General features: G+C 39.5%; 2 protein-coding genes across 2 annotated transcripts in view; one reads left to right on the top strand and one right to left on the bottom strand.

The window, feature by feature from the left end:
- Positions 1 to 4,916, bottom strand: part of ZNF462 (zinc finger protein 462) — a 157,709-nt gene extending 152,793 nt beyond the window's left edge. The window contains exon 1 of the mRNA XM_011966367.1: positions 4,658 to 4,916. The gene's annotated coding sequence lies outside the window, so the exon portion shown is untranslated. The remainder of the gene's footprint in view (positions 1 to 4,657) is intronic.
- Positions 4,917 to 6,986: 2,070 nt separating this feature from the next.
- On the top strand, positions 6,987 to 8,420 carry LOC105529266. The gene is given in 4 exon segments (XM_011966366.1): positions 6,987 to 7,514; positions 7,516 to 7,881; positions 7,883 to 7,987; positions 7,989 to 8,420. Coding segments are annotated over 4 exon segments (576 nt in total). The 5' UTR covers positions 6,987 to 7,469; the 3' UTR covers positions 8,049 to 8,420.
- Positions 8,421 to 18,504: the final 10,084 nt, after the last annotated feature.

The raw sequence follows: 18,504 nt of genomic DNA, 5'->3' as shown, positions 1-18,504 counted from the left end.
AATATTCTCCCTTCACTTCTGTTGAATATACCAACCACCCCAGTCATACATTCATATCAGATCCTTAGCAGTAAGAGTCCATTATGTATCTCCTAATTGTGACTGCAGCATTATGAAACAGCATCTCTGTTCTCCAATTATCAGTTCAGAATAGCTGATACAGTTTTGTCAATTTCATGATGTAGTGAAGTGTAAGTCTGAAAAAGGCACATGCCATAAAGAAGATAAGTAAGGTTACCTTAACCAAGAAATCGCAACATCAAGGAATAATTTAAGACAGAGTAGACCCTATTAAACTCCATCACACAGAAAAAGGACTCTTTCCCATTGCAACTTTACCATTCCTTTCTTTCAGGAAAACCGACCACAAGTACTCTAAAGTCCATTAGTAGAGTTGGATTTTTTTTCTTCTGCTGTCTTCCGGAAGACTCATTAGGAAGAGTAGATAAGTTTGTTTTTTTTTTTTCTCTAAAAGTTGTCTCCAACTCCAAAGAGTAAGGGGGAAAAACAATTCCTCGGGGAATGTGGTCAATGAATTAGACTGACATAAATCCAATATGAGACATATTATGGAATGTGAGGATACAAGAATTTTTCTTATGGCAGTGTGCATCATAGCTCGCAAATATTTCTCCATGATTTCTCCTTGTGATATATTAGAGCCATGGCAAAAATTTGCATAATAAGCCACATGAACTTGTTTCATAAACAAAAATGATCTTTGAGCTTTGACATTAAATGAAAATGTCTGATTTAATACTTTTTATTTCTCTCATGATGGTTTATTCCAAAATACTTGTCTTAATTCAAATGGGTATGTCTAGAAAAACTCAAAAAACCATGTCCTTAAATATTATGGTGTTTGCCATGTTGGTGAAGGGCATCAGAGATGGATGTGTCTTAGATAACCAGTTAGAATGCACTCCCAAATTCCAAGATGCCTCTTAAATACCTATTTTTCCCTTCCAGGAAAGTTCAACTCTAAGACCCCAAAACATTTGCTTGCAAAGTAAAAAATGTGGAGAGTCAAACAGCTGGACTGACAACCAGATAGTCAGATTTTTCCCCCCTGCTGAAATAAGCAAATGAATCAATTGTCCTGCTATCAATAACAATAAAAAAAGGTATCATGAAAGTTTGTTTCAAGATCAATATATAATGTACTTATGTTTACATAAACATACATGGTTAATTAGATGTAAAATTATCTGGTAATTACTTTTCCAAATAACTCTTTATCCACTGCATCTGAACTTCCCAGTTTGGACACCCAGTTTGGTGAATCCATTTATGCATTAGCAAATTTAAATATAATATTGGTGAAATTTCACTTAAGAGCAAAAGTAATGGGATCAAAAGATTACATTCAAAAATGAATAATAAAAGTTATGATTCCAAGTAGGATTTTTTTAAAGTGCCCTTGGAGAGGCCTAGGTTTTTCATAAAGGAGCAGATATCTAACAGAAGTATTTTTAAATGAGCATACACATCAACTGAAACCATACATTTTTGTCTGCACAAACATGGTTTTACTTCATTGACCATGGACAATTATCAGCTAAAGAACCATGTATTTCCCCTCTCCTTTCACACCCCTCAGAAGAACAATAACCCTCAATTAATGACACAACAGTTTGGTTTGAAAAATGTGATGTTGTCATATACAGCACTGTGCATTTACTGAGTGACAGTGCTACCAGCTACTCAACAGAATATAATTACATCTGGAATCTAAAACCACTTCAATATGCACAAAAATACTGTAGACATAAGGAACTTTACACACAAAAATCTGATACATAATGAGAAAGCAAAGCAAGAAAAATGCTGTTATAAGTTGCTCACCAATGTGTTCCTTATTTCTGTTGAAGCTGGTACCTTTCTATATTTCTTCTTAGTTGAAAGCAAGGTCCAATTAGCCTCCTTAGAATATATTAATTGGTTCTGAATCTCCTCCAAGTTTTCATTCCACCGTGGAGCCCTCCTCACCTATCTTCAACAGTTCATCTAAAATTCTTCCAACATCTTCCCTCATCCTCAAGATGGCTACCTCACCTAATGGAAAAGCAACATCTTCATGGTTGGCTTTTATAAATTCCTGAAGCATTTCGGGATTTAGTTCTTCGCTTGGGTCAATTATGTACATTCTCTAGAACTAATATGTGAAGAGCTCCCATCACTGCGTGGACAAGGGTAGGACTGGGTCCTTTTTTCAAATTATCCTCACAAAATAAATTCCTTCCTACATGTTTAATAAATTCCTCCCAATTAAAAAGGTGAAGATACCTGGACATAAGGTTTTCTCAACTGACATTGTGTTTTTCAAATTTGTTTCCATAGTGACATTGTTAAGAAGACATACTGATATTTCTGAAGACTTAGAGTACTTCAGAACACAGAAAAAAATAGCCGAAGGAAAGGGAAAGGGGGAAACAAAGAAACTAAAAGAAGGCCTAGCATACAAATGGAACGACCTAAAGAGAAATGGAGAACCTGGAGAAACTAGTGTTAGTCAGTCTTAGAGTTCCTCTGAGATCTTGCAGGATTATTCTTATTATTTTTAATATTTGCAGAAATCAACCCAAATCAGACAATAAAGTCTTGCAGTGCATCAAAACATGATGATAACCAAGCCCTAGAACTCAAAAAAATCTCAGCTTAGGGCCATCACCATCTTCACAAGGAGGAAATCACATTTCCTGGTGACTTTCAGGAGACCTGGAGCAGTTTAAAGTTGTGTGAAGACCTCAGTGGAAATGTTTTAAGGTTTTTGCCTTGCCTTTCCTGAAGGAGGTCAAAACCCTTCAGGTCCACTCAAAAGGAGAAAAAAAATTCCAAAAGTTTACTTTAAAACGGAAACAAACGCCTCAATAACTTGTGAAAGCACTCCTTTGGTGGAGAAAAATCTGAGGAACCCTTAAAAGCCCTCATTTCCTTGCATAATGAATAGATAGTGAGGAACCACCACAAGGTTTCCCTCTGGAAAGAGAGAAGGAGTAGGCAAGCAAGCCTCCTCCTCCTCCAGCCATCACCAACAGAGCTTCAAAATGGAGACATCCATAATTTTATAAACACTTCTCATCTCAGCTTTGTCTCCTGGAAACCCGCTCTCCTCCATTTTCTGGTGGAGTTACAACATGACACGGCTTACCTGACTCAGTTCCCAGCTCTTAACCAAACTAGTCACTTCCTCCAAAAACCTGCAAGCAACCTCCAGAAACAAAACCAAAGCAAACCAAACAGCCAACACAGACACTCAGACACAGCCCCCGGGAGCCCTGGGAGAAAGCCCCAACTGGTTGGTCTTTCCCCATCCCAGACGCGTGCTTAAAAATGAAACTTTTTTTTTTTCTTGGTTGGGGAGGAATATAAAAGGAACTCCAGGCAGCCTCCCTCCCTCCCTCTCTGTAGGTTAGAAGCTACAATGAAAAGAAAATGAGAGTTCCTTCAGGAATGGTGAACAGCCTGGAGAATGAACGTGAGAAGGAGCTTTGTGTTTTGGAGTCTGGACTGGAACCAAAGCAGACAGCTTGCAAATGGAGGACAGGGAGATAAAGAAAGGGAAAGAGGGGCTGCTCCAATGGGGGGCGGCTGCGGCTTCCCCTCGTGCCTGGAAGGAGGGCAGACCCCTGGGAACTGCACCAGGAGTGAGACGCCCCCCCCAGGCCCCTGCCTTCCTTTCTCCCTTCCTCAGGAGAGCCAAGCGTGTGTAATGGCTTCTCCTCTCCAGAAACCGTTGTCCTCCTCCACCAGACGCTTCTGAACCTCCAGCCTGGAGACAGCTCCTCAGCCGCTCCTGAACCTGCGCCCCCCACCCGGCCGGTGCCCCCCTCTCCTCGCCTCTCTGTTCACCAGCAGCACCGGCACCAGCAGCTGCAGCAGCCACCCCCCGACACATCCCGACCCCGCATCCCAACTTCGGGGAGAGAGAGAGAGAGCAAGAGAGAGAGAGAGAGCGAGAGCGAGAGAGAGAGCCAAATACCTGAGGAAGAGGGGGGGTGCCAATCCGCACGGCTTTGCCATCGGGCGGGGGACAGGCAGACAGAGGGGGGAAAGGAAGGAGAGGGACAGAGAAAGAAAGAGGTCAACCCGCTCAGGTCGGGGCCGCTCGCTCGGAGCTCTCCCTCCTCTGACCCTCGCTTGCTCCCTCTGGCTCTCGGCTCAGGTCTCCGGCCTCCCGCCCTCCGCCCCCCTCTCTGTCCCTACTCCTGTCCCCACACTCGGAGCATCCGTCCTAAGCCTCCAGCTCTCTTCTCACTCATCTTTCATTTTCTCTTCTCTTCATAGAACTACACGAAATTAATTAAGCCACCGCGCTCACTCCCCCCAGCAGAAGGAGCAGCCAGCAGGAAAAGCACAGCCACCTCTACTGCCACCACTACCACCTTCTCCTCCTCTTCCTCCTCCTCTTCCTCCCTCGCTTCTCCTCCTCCTCTTCCTCCTCCCCCTCCTGCTCTCCCTCCTCCCCCTCCTCCTCTTCTCTCTCGCTTCTTCTCCTCTTCCAACAGCCAGTCCATGCAGGGTACTTCCTCTCCTCCCCGCTCCTCCAACCCTCCTTGGCCGAATGAATGAGCGCGTTTGTGCCTCCACCACCCCGCGCTCTCTTCCCCGGAGCACTCGGACCACCCCGAGGTGGTTGTTAATTGCAGTAACTTACAGAAGAAGCGTCCCGGCGCCGGGAGGTGCTTCGGGTTCTCCAGCCCCACCGCCTCCTTATCCTCTTTCTCTTTCTCCTCTTCCTGCTCGGGTTATTGTTGTGGAAGTTGTTTGGGAGTCTCATGTGCTTCTGCCGGGTCTCAGCAATGGAGGATCGCCATCTTCCCTGCCTTCCTCGGCTCCTCAGACTCGCTGCAGCTGCAGATGACCTGAGATATCCGTCTCTCTCCCTCTCCCTCTCTCTCCCTCCCTCCCTCTCCCTCTCACTCTCTCTCTCCCCTCTCTCCTCTTCTCTCTCCTCTCCTCCCTCTCCCTCGCGCGCTCTCTCTCTCTCCCTCCCTCTGTGTCTCTCTCTGAATAATGAGCAACCAGGGGGAGAGAGAAAGCAAGACAGAAAGAGAGAAGGAAGACAATCTTCTCCTGCCACACAAAACGCCGGAGCACCAGGGGGTGCGCGAAGCCTTTCTAATAACAACAACAACGTGCAGGAGAGAGGAAGGAAAAAAAAGAAAGAAAGAAAGAAATGAGGAAAAAGGCTAGGGGAAAAAAGAGGAAGAATTATCCAAGAGCTCGAGAAGAGCAGAAGGAGAAGCTGGAGGAGATGCTGAGGCTGCTGCTGCTGTCCCCCATCCCCCCTGCTGAACCCCAGAAGGAGGCAAGGTGGTTGCAAAGTTAAGGCTGGGACATTGTCTTTGTCACTCAGAGCCAGGCCAGTGAGATGCAAGAGGAGGAGGTGGCGGCGGCAGAGGAGGAGGAGGTGGTGGTGGAGGAGGGGGAGGAAGAGGAGGAGAAGGAGGCAAAGGAGAAGGAGAAGGGGAAGAGGGAGATGAGATGAATAAAGACCTGCGGAGAAGGCGGTGCGAGGAGCGCGGCCGCCGGGCCGAGGCGTGCGCGCTCGCGTCCCGGTGGCGACCGGCAGCCCTGGCCCGCAGAGGAAGCCCCCGGTGAGGACCCTGCCCGGCAGCTCATAGCGCTCCCACCGTCAGCTCTGCCCGAGGCGCCGAGCCCGGGCCCCAGAGGGTCCCTTACTTGCATCCATCTAGAGGCCAACCTTTGCAAAGAACATACATGGGGAACTGGAGGTTGCAAGTCTAAACCCAGATCAACCACGTGGGGCTTTTTAATCCCTTTCCAGCTTGCGGTGTGAGTATTTCCAGTGAAAAGCTCAAATTGTCCATTACTGGCACGTATTTTGAAGTCTTCTCTCCTGAAATAAAGGCTCATTGTGCGTTTTATTTCTTTTCTGATATGGAAGGTGGGGGGTGGAGGAGGAAAAGAGCCCATCATTCCTAGCTTCGGAACCACCACTTTCTTTTCCTAACTTGTGAAATGTTTTGACTGCGCACCAGAAGAAAAAAAGAAAGCCTGCTTAAATAACTTTACACCCTCCAGCCCCGCGTTGTTTGCACTTTCTGGCTGATCATCTAAAGGCTCGGAAGGTAACAATCAGCGCTCCTAATGATAAGGTGTCATGGTGTTGAAGACACGCGAGCCAAGATGAAGCTTTCACACCTTGAATTTTTATTTAGTGTAATTTCCTCCGTATCGTTCTGAACTATTTCTTTTGCAAAGGAGTGGTTCCCCCTCCACCACCAGGTCGAAAGTCTCCTAAGGCTTTAATTGGACTGGGAGCGGTGGGGGGTGGGGGTGGGGGTTCTACAGTATCAAAAAAAAAAAAAAAATCAATGCAGCAAGTCAGGAGCAATTGAAGTTCAAGGGCATGGGCTGATTGTACCATTTCTATTTCTCGGATCTTGGAGTTGGACATCAACAGCCTCAGGAGAGAGAAACGCGCAGCGCGCGGGGCAGAGACCTTAATTAAAGTTTCTTTTGTCCGCGTCTGAATTGGGGGATGTTGCTGGATTCCTTTGCATTGAGGAGCGCGCATCCGGTGAAGGCGCGGTGTTATCCTGGGCAAGACTGTCCTCTTTAAATACTCGCCCTTTCTCCTCCTTCCCCCCAAGCAACAGTCCGAGAAGATATACACCTATAAATCCATACAATAAAGGAGGAGGAGACGCGCGCGGAGTTGGTTCCCATCCGATAGCGGGGCTTCATAAACAGATCTAAATCCTCATTTTCCAGGATTTTCCCGACCCTATATTCCTGAGCAGAATCTCTCACCCCGAGGCACGATTTCACCCACTTCCAGTCAACACTTCCTGCCCTTTTCTCCTCCCACTCACATTGAAAAGCTCGGGATCCCTAAAAGGGTGTTGATGGCGGGGGTGATAAATAAATAAATAAATGACACTCTACGCGTGCGGTGGAGAAGAAAGGAGGGGGAGGGAGAGGAAAGGCGAGGAGAGGGAAGAGAAGTAAAGAGAGGAGAACAAGGCGCAGAAAGGACAGAGGCGAAAGGGGAACAGGAGTCACCGAGAAGAGAAAGAAGAAAGGAGAGAGGAGGAGGACGCTGAAGCTGTTCCGGACTGAAATGATCCCGGCTTTGTGCGGCTTTCGGAGGACTCCCCCTTCCGAGTGCCCGGAGGGACCTAGGGAAGTCCTCCTGCCCCGAGCTCCTCCCCACCGAGACCCGGGGGGTGTCTGAGCACTGGCCGCCGCCACCCCATAAATTCCTCGTGGCAACCGGAGGAAGCGCGCCAGGTCTCCGCCGTCCCTCCACTGTCCCGGCTGATAATTTACCTCTTTGTCTTTAATAAAAAGCTGACTTTTTCTGTCAAGCTCTGCACCGGGAAAATAACAATCGTATTTCAGGTTGAAAGCTCCTATTACTGCTGGGTTTTGGAGGCTGCGATAAAATCTTCATCGACGTGAAGGTACCTTCTGGGTTGGCTTGGGTCGTAAGTCCTAAGATGGGGGCCGTCCTTCCCTGGGGGCAGGGACGTAGGGAACCAGGCGGGTGGGGAGGGAGGAAGGAGCGACGAGGTCAGAGGAAACCTTGGGTTTCCAAGGCTCCTGGGGCACCAAAGGGCTTCCCGCAGTCGGGGAATTGAGCCCTGGGGAGGAGCCTTTTGCGAGAACGTGAGCGCGCCCCAACACGCCTCAGACCTCGTAAACCCACTTGGCAAAGACCGGGGAAGCGGCTGGCGCACCGACTGCGGTGAACTCAAGAAATTAACCTGTGCTGCAATTAAACGGGCTGCCGCCCTTTCACACTCACCTCGAGCGACCGAGATAGAGAGAGCTCCCGAACCGGCCGCGGGGGGACCTGGCTCCACCCTCCCGTCCCAGGAGAAGAGGACAAAAAGGGGAGATGGACTTGGAGGTGGCCCCGCCCTTCACAACGCTCCAATCCTTGGAAACCAAACCTCCTCTCCAAGCCTCCACGTCTAGAAGGGACAAAGACAGCGAGGAGATCCAGAGACCAACGGGGGAGATGGTGGCTTTCAGGCTTCTGGTGTGGGTGCGTGGGGGAAAGGTACAATGGTTAAGTTTCCATCCCAAATACGGCACCACACGATGGTCTTTAGAAGACACACTCGGTCTTTGGTTTAGAAGCAAATTGACTTCCTGAAGCCGTGAAGCGAACTATGGCAAAACTCTCTTGCTTTTTGAATGTGGGGGCGATACGAATTCAATTAATGATGCCATACGCATCATCTTTTCGACTTTTTAGAAGTCACAAACGCTTTAACTTCCCAATGAAAATAATTGAAAGAGGTTAAACATAAAGGGAATGGGCTTTTCTTTTTTCTTGTTTTTATTTGGGGCAATTTTTCAAATGATTAAAAAAAAAACTGTATAAAAGCTGGGTCAGTCAAGGAAAGCGCTGTGGCCGAAGGTTTTCGTGAAAACCTTAGTAAACTTGGCATTTAAGTAACTGTAATTATGCTTTGCCATTAGCAGACCATTAAGATTAAACAGGAGAAAGTTCATACCTCCTGCTATTTCGTTCCCTAAGAATATTCACAAAGATAATACCAGGCTAGTTGGTGGGTTATCTTCTCCATTAGGAGGGTTAATGTTTAAATTTGTTAATTAAAATACAAAAAAATTTGGTTTCCTACACAGCCAACAATGTGAGGGAAGTCTCGTGGGGACATCCTGACTCCTTGAAATTTACCTTTTGTTACTTTATCCTGTGGCATTATCCCCTGGAGTCATATGGGGTTTCAAGACTATTAATGTTGCAGGGAATGTGAATATGTTAGAAGTCTGGACTTTCTTCTCCCTTATCATGGGTGACTGGCATACACACTCCTCATAAAGAGAAATTATGGCTCATCAAAAGAGTGACTTTATGAGCATTAATAGAATAATAAATCTTGCACTTTTAGTTCAAGAAACAGTGAAGTCTTATAATCAGAATGACCAATGCAAGTATGATCCATTCACTTGCCCAACTCTCAACAGGATACGGATAGTCTATAAATCATTTTAGTTTTTAAAACCTCAAAAAAGGAAGGCACCCAAATCTCTCAAAGGAAAGTGTTTATGGGGGGAAAGGGACTTCTAGCAAACCTGCAGGAAGAGATCTTGGAAACACGAACAAGTCGGTCCAGAAGCTGAATTAGATAGAATTTCCACCGAAGCAAGAATGGATAGATGTTCTAATGTCGTTGTTTCAATATTTATGTTCTATCATTTAAAAAGAGAAAAGTCTTCCTGCTTCCTGAAAGCTATAAAAAAAAGAAAAATCCAGTTGATAGCCCCATTTTCTAAATTCCAGCTGGAAAACTGTTCGAGTTGATGATTTTAGCAAAAGGAAGAGTAGGTGAATACAATGTGGCTTTTTAACCACATTTTACACATCTCTTAAGTTGGTGGTATTTCCCTATGTAAAACTTCCTTTCTATGCAATGCAATGTAATCTTTTTACTAATTGAGTTTGTGATTTTTTAATGAGTTATCTATTTTGAGATCTTGACTCTTGTTGGAAATTACTCAGTCTTCAAAAAATTTTTCTCAAAACTTCAGACTAGATAATTGTGGACACTCCAAATACCAAAAAAGTGAAGTCACTAGCACACCTTCTTTCTAATCTCTTCCAGAAAAATCAATATATTGTCATAAACCCATATTTAAACATATATAACTAGGTAACCAGTGTCCATGCCTAGGGAAAAGTGACTAACAGAAGACAAAGGCGGATGATTCATGATTCTGAACAGCTCTCAAAGGAAGAGACATTGCAATAACTTATATTAAACTTACTCCATATGAATCTTTGTATATATGCCTTTGGATATCAAAGATATTTCGATAGTGATATTCTAAAATTCAAAAGAAAGTCTTTCTTCCATAGGTAGTAGTTAAATTTACAGTTCTATCAAACTAGTTATTGTAATATGTAATGTGTAATTTCATTCGATCATTGAGTGTTTAGCATCTGTATTATGCCATTCTCAGAACTGAGTACTAGGGATACAAAGATGAATAACTGAAATGAGTCAAATTTTTGATGCATGATCTACTTCATGAACCACTAGCTTCAATATCACATTACTTGGATATAAAACTTCAGATTTTTTACTCAAAAGCAATACCAGGATTTGGCCTATGATGAAACTATAATTAATTTGAATATTTCTGTTCTCACAATGAAGTTATTAAGGAGTAATATTTTGTCAAAATTTTTGGAGTTCATTGTAAAGCCAATGTGTTGGCTTAATTCACAATTTAACATGAAATTCTTCCTCAAAGAGATGTTTTATTTTATTTTATTTGATGGAGTCTCACTCTGTCGCCCAAGCTGGACTTCAGTGGTGCTATCTCAGCTCAATGTAACCTCCACCTCCCAGGTTAAAGGATTCTTCTGCCTCAGCCTCCCAAGTAGCTGGGACTACAGGCGTGCACTACCACACCCAGCTAATGTTTGTATTTTTAGTAGAGACGGGGTTTCGCTATGTTGGCCAAGCTAGTCCCAAACTCCCAACCTCAAGTGATCTGTCCACGTCAGCCTCCCAAAGTGCTAGGATTACAGGTGTGAGCCACCCGGCCTAGTCAACTTCTTAAAAAGGCAAAATAACAACCTTAGATCAACTAGGGTTAGATTAACCAAATTCTGAAGACAAGACTCAAGTGAAAGATTGCCCATTTGTTGAAGCATCGCTTCCAGCAGAAAGACTAGCATTTCCAGGTTCTTACTATTTGTTCTCTATCTGAAGCTTAGAGAAAGGAAGTGACTTATTCAGGAACACAGAGCTGGTAAGGAGCAGTCAGCCCTAGAATCAACACTTCAATGGTAGTTTCTCCAAAGTTATCGTTCTCATATCACATTCAAGATTTCTTCTTATTCTTTTCCTTTTTTGTGGGGGGGGGGGGGGAGGGGATATATTTTCGTGTAACTTGGTCCTGTTATTTAATTAATATACATTTTTAAATGTCAACTTAATTTTTTTAACTTCATCATAAGCAATATTCACAAATCACAGGTCTGATGGGCCATTTACACATTTTCAATGCATATCAAAATACATATACTATTATCAAAATTGAAAGAAAGATTTTTGCATTAAAAATGTCTGATAGTATACTTGCTAAACGGTATGCTAATGGTAAGGAGTGAAAGAGATGGGGAGGAAAGTGTTACAATTTGTGTGTGTGTGTGTGTGTGTGTGTGTGTGTGTACAAACATGAATCACTTTTGTAATTTAAAACATTTTTAAGAAAAAAATTATGTGGCATAGTAGTGGCTAGCATATCTCCAAATTAAGTCATCTCTTTGTATATTCTTACTAGGAAGTAAAAATTAGCACAAATCTTTTTTAGAGCAATTTAACAATATACGTTTAAAGTCTTAAAATGTTCACACTTTTGTGCCCTTAATTTCTATGCTTAGAATCTACCCTAAACAGAAATGAAAAAAATACATACATATAAAAGAAATGCTAAAGTAATCAAATATAAGTGATTAAGATAAGAGGAATAGTTAGGTAGATAATAATCTATTCCCATTATGACATATTAAGTAGCTTTATTGTTTGAGAATTTGTGCTTAAATAGAAAAATGGTCCAATATTAGGTAAAAGACTTGGATACAAAATTATGATCATGAATTACTTTTTTTCAAATTGTATACCCCAAAAATCACCTTGAATGGAAATATACCAGCATGTCAACAGTAAATTGACTTCTCATTATAAAAAATTTAGAAAATTTAGAATGTATACATAAGCTATATAAGTTATATAGTTATATAATGATGCATATATATATATATATATAAGCTATGGAGTCAGCTGCTTTGTTTGGACTGAATTATCAATTACCTTTTTAAGTATTTAAAAACATTTTAAAGTTAAGTATAGAACCTACTTTTTATATGTCTGGTAATTGTAAATGTGTCTCCAGGAACATATTAATACTGCTAATGAAATAGTGGTACAGTAACCTTTTCACAGATATTTTTCCCTTCACAGATAATATAGGAAGAAAGTTTGAGTGGGCATTTAAATATATTTTATATAGAAAAGAAAATTTAGGACCAAAGAGATTGAATGATTTAACCTAAGGTCATCCAATGCCGATGGTATAAAGGCTAAAATCCAGGTCTCCTAATTCCTACTGTTACATTTTGAAATCTGTCATTCCACTACAGTTCAAAAATATTACCAAATATTAGCAAAAGAAAATTACTAATGGCCAATATGAAAAAAGTTCAATGTAGCATTTACATTGTATTAATTATTGTAAGTAATCTAGATTTAAAGTATATCAGAAAAGGTATATAGATTATATGCAAATATTATGCCATATTGTATAAGAGACTTGAGCATCCATAGGGGTCCTGGAACTGATATCCTTTGGATACCAAGGGATGACTATATACTGAATGTTTGTGAGTGTGTGTGTATTTCCCAGTTGTTAAGAGCGTATATAATTCCCAGTTGTTGAGAATATGAAAAAATAGACCCTATAATTCTCTATTGGTGAGAATGGAACTATGAAAAGTTTTATTCTTTCCGGATATACTAAAAGTCTTTTATCCAGGAATTTAACTTTTGGAAATTGATTTAAAGAAATGTTCATGACTGTCATCAAAATTTTATGTATAAGGAGATTCACTGTAGCATCAATACCTAACAGCAAGTGATCAAAGAAATTATATTCATTTATGTGGTAGAAAGTTGTATAGCTATCAAATTCTGTAGGAAATGTCAAATGACACTGAAATATTTACATAATTTTTTGATAACCAAAAAAACAGATTTCAAAACAGTGTACATAGTATTATCCCGTATTTGTGTGTGGGGGGGGGGTGTGTGTGTGTGTAGCTAGGCATTGAAAAATAATCAGACAAGTATAATCAAAATGTTAATAGTAGTTTTTTCCAGGTAATGTCATTTTTTTCTAGCAATGTAATTATGTATACATTATATATTTTTTTCACTCTGGCTTTTCAGATTTTTAAGCTTTTCTACAATGAATATATCGCTTTTGCAATTAGGAAAAGTGTAGAGCTTGCAAATAAATTTTGCCAGCCCAAAATTTCTTCCATATCATAAGACTGGCCAAATCAAATGTTTTTCTAATTTATAATATTAATTCTGAGGTTTTTAAAATCATTATTTAAACACACACACACACCCCTTGAAATTCTTGGTGACATATCCATTTGATTTCCCAAACAGCCTTGACTCAGGGTTCAGGGCATCCAGTATGCAGTATGCTAGCACAAAGTTGACTTTGCATCTGCAAACTACCAGCCCGTGACTGATCCCTTGTAGATTTCATGTTTTTTGCCCTTTCACCATAACATGAAATCTACACATAACTGTCTTGTCCACTAGGGTGTGGTTTGATTTCTCAGCACATTACTAATAACAGTGTTTCACAAAAGTTACTCATTGGTTATGTTTTTCTAAGTATCTGGAAGGCAGAACAGGTTTATTTTTAGTATCTTTCTGATGTTTATTCTGAAAATTTGCTCATTCCAAACAATAGGTTTTATGTGAACATTTATTGACTTAATGTTTAGAACAAAGATGAAAACAAATCTAGCACTGAACACCTCCTCACTGGTTTCCACCTCCTGCTTTTGCTAGTGATGACCTTGGACAAGTGTCTTAATGACTGCATGCATCAGTTTCCACATCTGTAAAATAGAAATTAATTAAATACTGATATGATGCTATGAAGATTGAATAACATGTATATAAAGTATATGGGAGTCTGTATCTGTAAGCTGATATGCTCTAAATCCTTAAACCTTTACTGTGAGGTAGCATAGATGAAGCAAGAGCTCTAATTTTGGAATCAAGAGAGGTGTCTAGTCTAGAAAATCAAAACTATAATATGTGCCCATGATTTTAGAAAAACAAGCCATTACTATTTAAATAAATAAGGCAACAACAATAATTTAAAAATTTAAAAACCTAAACATAATGAATGGTATCTAAATTCTGCTATTGCTGTTGATTTGCTGCTTATTAATTCATTTTGTCTTTTGCAAGAACTAATCAACCAGATATGTGAGAGTAGAGCAAAAGCTATTATTTTTAAGTGTAAGAAAAACCTAAAATCAAGGAAGCTTTGTTTGCTGATATCTCAAATACAAGAAACAGGTAAGTATGCTTAGAAAAATCAGTATTTTGTAGGAATTGTTATAATAAATATAAATAAATAAACTACAGCAAATAGGAAACATTTTATTTCACTTCGTTTTTTTCTGTTAATTGCACAGACCACCACTGTTCCTTGGTCTAGCTTCTAGTCAGCAGCATTCTGCTGGAGCACAATTGGAAAACCACTGATCTATTCCAGATGAGAAAATCGTCTCAAGGAAAAGTGATTTGCCCAGGGTTACATACCAAGTTATTGAAGAAACTAAGATCCAGACTTACTCAATCCCTCTTCATGGCTATTTCCATTACATCCAATTTGCCTATCCTAGCAAAAGAGATTTCCTTGAGCTGGTATTGAACCAAAAGCTCAGTTATCTTCTTTCCTTCCTTTCTCACTCTTTCTTTAACTTTCTCCCTCTGTCCCTCTCTGGCTTTTTCCTCCCTCCATTCTTAACTTCCTTCCTAAGGTTTCTCAAAAGTGAAAACCTGTACTTTATGTGACCAATGATAATTAACTGCTTAGTCAATCAGTAAATAATTTTTATGTTTTCTCTAAATTATTTTGATGACTTTCAGCTCATTTCATTTTCTTTTCTAACTTCAGAAGATTAGTGGAATAGCTAATTGTTTTCTCTGTATATCAATATCTTCTGTTCTTTGGGAGTATTTGGAGTTATCCTCTACCTTTTTTTAATTTTTCATTCTAAAAGGATTTTTATAGGCTTAGGATCAGGAAATAAAAAAGACAAAAGAAGCATATGATTTTTCACCTGGAAAAATATAATTCTTTTATTTCTCATATAAATATAAATGGAAAATATAGCACTATTCTGCATTATCAGGGATCATATTAAATAAAAAGTGTTTCTTCTGGTCCTTTTGCATTTACTTTCTAACATGGAACACTCACAAAGGAATTATTTCTATTATTCAAAAAGAAGGACAGTTAATGTTTTCATTTGCCATATGATGGAACACAGAATTTGAAAATAGTTGGGACTTTCTGAATGTTATAGACAAGAGATTATAGGATCATGTGGTAATCAAATTAACTTTGCACATACTAGAATTGAATGGTGAAGCAACTGACGTGGAGAAAGAACAGCAATAGTGATCTTTATTACAGTTTCCTTTGACTATAGCCTGTAGCTAGTATCTGTCCCATTCACTTAGGAGATGGCAAAATGCAAGACAGCCCCAGCTAACTGTCAGCTGAACAACTCAGGAATATAACCCCTCATCAGGCAGAGGGATGTAGTATTTGTAAGAGATAGTGCACAGATTGTGTTTGGAGGCTGGGAAAAGCCCTCACGTACTACATCAGTAACAGGAATCTCAAACATCTGTAAATGATCCTCACAAAGCATTTCCACATACATTTCAAAAACTATTCTCACAACAACTTGCAACATGAAGATTATTTCCTCTGTTTTATATTTGGAGAAACCAAGGCTCAAAGTGGTTCACTGACTTTCCCAAGATCATTCAACTAGCACTGGGATCTGAACTCAGAACTTCTGATTCCAGGTAGCACCCACCACCTTTCCTCATTGTCAAGTATTAAACTCCTGATATAGCATGGTAATATGTCTTTTGCATTTATGCATGTATATGTATATATACATGTTTTTTGATTATGTAAGTAATATATATCATAGAAAAGTTAGCAAACACAGAGAAGTCTGAAAGAAAGAAAAATATTTAGCCCTCAAACACAGCGAGAACTGTTACTCTTTCCTCTGTACTTCTCCCTTTGTGATTTGACAGTTTATGTCCTTTGCTTGTTATTATTATTATTATTATTTTGAAACAGAATTTCACTCTTGTCGCCCATGCTGAAGTGCAATGGCACGATCTTGGCTCACTGCATCCTCCACCTCCTAGGTTCAAGCGATTCTCCTGGCTCAGATTCCTGAGTAGCTGGGGTTACAGGCACCCACTACCAGGCCAGACTAATTTTTTTGTATTTTTAGTAGAGACAGGGTTTCACCACATTGGCCAGGCTGGTCTTGAACTCCTGACCTCAGGTGATCCTCCCTCCTTGGCCTCCCAAAGTGCTGGGATTACAGGCGTGAGCCACTACGCCCGGCCCCCTTTGCTTTTTTTTTTTATTGGTATGATGTGTGAGTGTCACACTGACTTATGATGTTAATTTGTAGATTAAGAATTTTAGCCGCTTATGTAATAAAATATTTTTCTTAGTTTTAAATTTTGCTTTTAACTTAATAATGTTTTTTGATATATGGAAGTTAATTTTTGATATATGGAAGCTAAAGTTAAGTTTAAGTTTACCAATCATTTTCCTTACGCTTTCTACCATGAGTATAATATTAGGAAAGCCTTCAGAAACCCCAGTAAAAACAACTATTCATTAACTTGATTTTTAATCAGTTTCAGGAATTTTATCTACATATTTAACTTTACAATCTGTGTAGAATCTATTTCAACATATGATATGAGGTAGAGATCACACATAGTTGCTTTCCAAATTATTAACTAATTGTCACAGCATCATTTAAAAAAATCTTTTACACACTTAATTGAAATGGTATTTTATTGCACACTAAAATTTTATATATTGTAAGATATGTTTCTAGACTATCCATTTGTTTCCATTTATCTGTTTGTCCACATTAGCAAGTGTGTGTCAGTTTTATTTTTATTTCAGTTTTACTTTAAACTGAAAAAGATCACAATATTAAATATTGCTTAGGTTTTATTAAATATTTGAGCAAAACTTCCATATATATGCATATATGTATGTGTATATATATATCAATTAACTTCTCAGTCTGAATTCTGTCAGCATGTACACAAGTTTAGCTCATGACCCAAAACAGTGGTGTTTACAAAATTGCAGATACATTAGTGGGTTACAAATCCATTTAAAGCTTTACGTGAGCTTTTTTCTTAATATACAGTTGGCCCTTGAAAAACTCAGGGGTTAGGAGCACCAAAACCCCACCACCCTGTCTCCCGCCACAGTCAAAAATTGATAACTTTTGACTCCCTGGAAGCTTAAGTACTAATAGACTACTGTTGACTGGAAACCTTACGGATAACAAACAGTTAACACATGTTTTGTATGTTATATGTATAATGTACTGTATTCTTACAATAAAGTAAGCTAGAGAAAATAAAATGTTATTAAGAAAAAACCATAAGGAAGAGAGACTGTATTTACGATTTATTAAGTGGAAGTGAATCTTCGTAAAGCTCTTCATCCTCGTGTCTTTACGTTCAGTAGGCTAAGGAGGAGGGGGAAGAGAAGTTGGTTTTGCTATCTCAGAGGTGGCATAAGTGGACCAAAAGCTGTGTGTGAGTGGACCTGTGCAAACTCATGTTGTTCAAGAGTGAACTGCACTTAGATTCAGGAGTCTGAGTTTAATATCTTACACTACTGATCACTGTTAGATATTGTTTCAGCTCACTGAGAAAGCAGTGGCTTTAAAACTCATGAAAGAAAAGAGGAACAAGAAAATTCAAGTAGTAAAAGAAAAGAAAAAAATAAACAAGATTACATAATAGAAAACATAACACAATGTCAGAAATAAGAATAAGATGTCAGAAATAAAACTATCTGGTTAATATGTTTATGTCAATTTTCAGAATAAATGTTAATAGATAACTTCTTATTTTCTTATCAAGATATAGAAACTCATCCTGTTACACCCAATAGATAACCACAAACTTTAATCAAGTTTATTAAATGGGTTGTTCAATTCTATATATATTTTTCTTTTTTTTGTCTGGGAGTCACAGAGTCTGTCAGTTTCTGAAGGAGATATGTGAAATAAAATAGTCTGATAAATGGAAAATGCAAACAGCTCTTTAAATACATCATAAATAAAACTAAATGATCAAAAATGTTTGAAATAAAATAGACTAACCAGAAATCAGGTAAATATTATACAAAAGAAAGCAGAAAATATAGTAATATCAGGCAAAATAAAATCCAAGGTAAAAAACACAAATGAAAAAGAAGAAAGCTTTAATTATTTATTTAATTTATTCCTCCTATCACAGAGGAATAATTATATAGCTTCTTAATATGTGAAGTGTAATGTGTTATATATAGAAGGAAAAACTGACAAAAACTACAATGATCATTGTAGATTTTTAACATGCCTTACCAAAAAATGACAAATTAAATGATCCTCAAATACAAAGTTGTAGAGGAGTTGAATGATACATTCATTAAACTTGATTAAATGGAGGTATGTATAGAATTGTGTGTCTGATATTCTTTTCTGGTATGCTTGGAACATTTTTTTAAATGGCCAGTTATTTAGTCACACATAAAAAGCTCTCCAAGTTCAATAAACATCCAAAATAGATCACAAACATAATGCAATAAAACTATAAACTTAAAGGACACACA

Source organism: Mandrillus leucophaeus, unplaced genomic scaffold (assembly GCF_000951045.1).
Source record: "Mandrillus leucophaeus isolate KB7577 unplaced genomic scaffold, Mleu.le_1.0 Scaffold76, whole genome shotgun sequence".
Classification (NCBI taxonomy): Eukaryota; Metazoa; Chordata; class Mammalia; order Primates; family Cercopithecidae; genus Mandrillus; species Mandrillus leucophaeus.
This window is presented reverse-complemented; position numbering and strand designations above follow the sequence as displayed.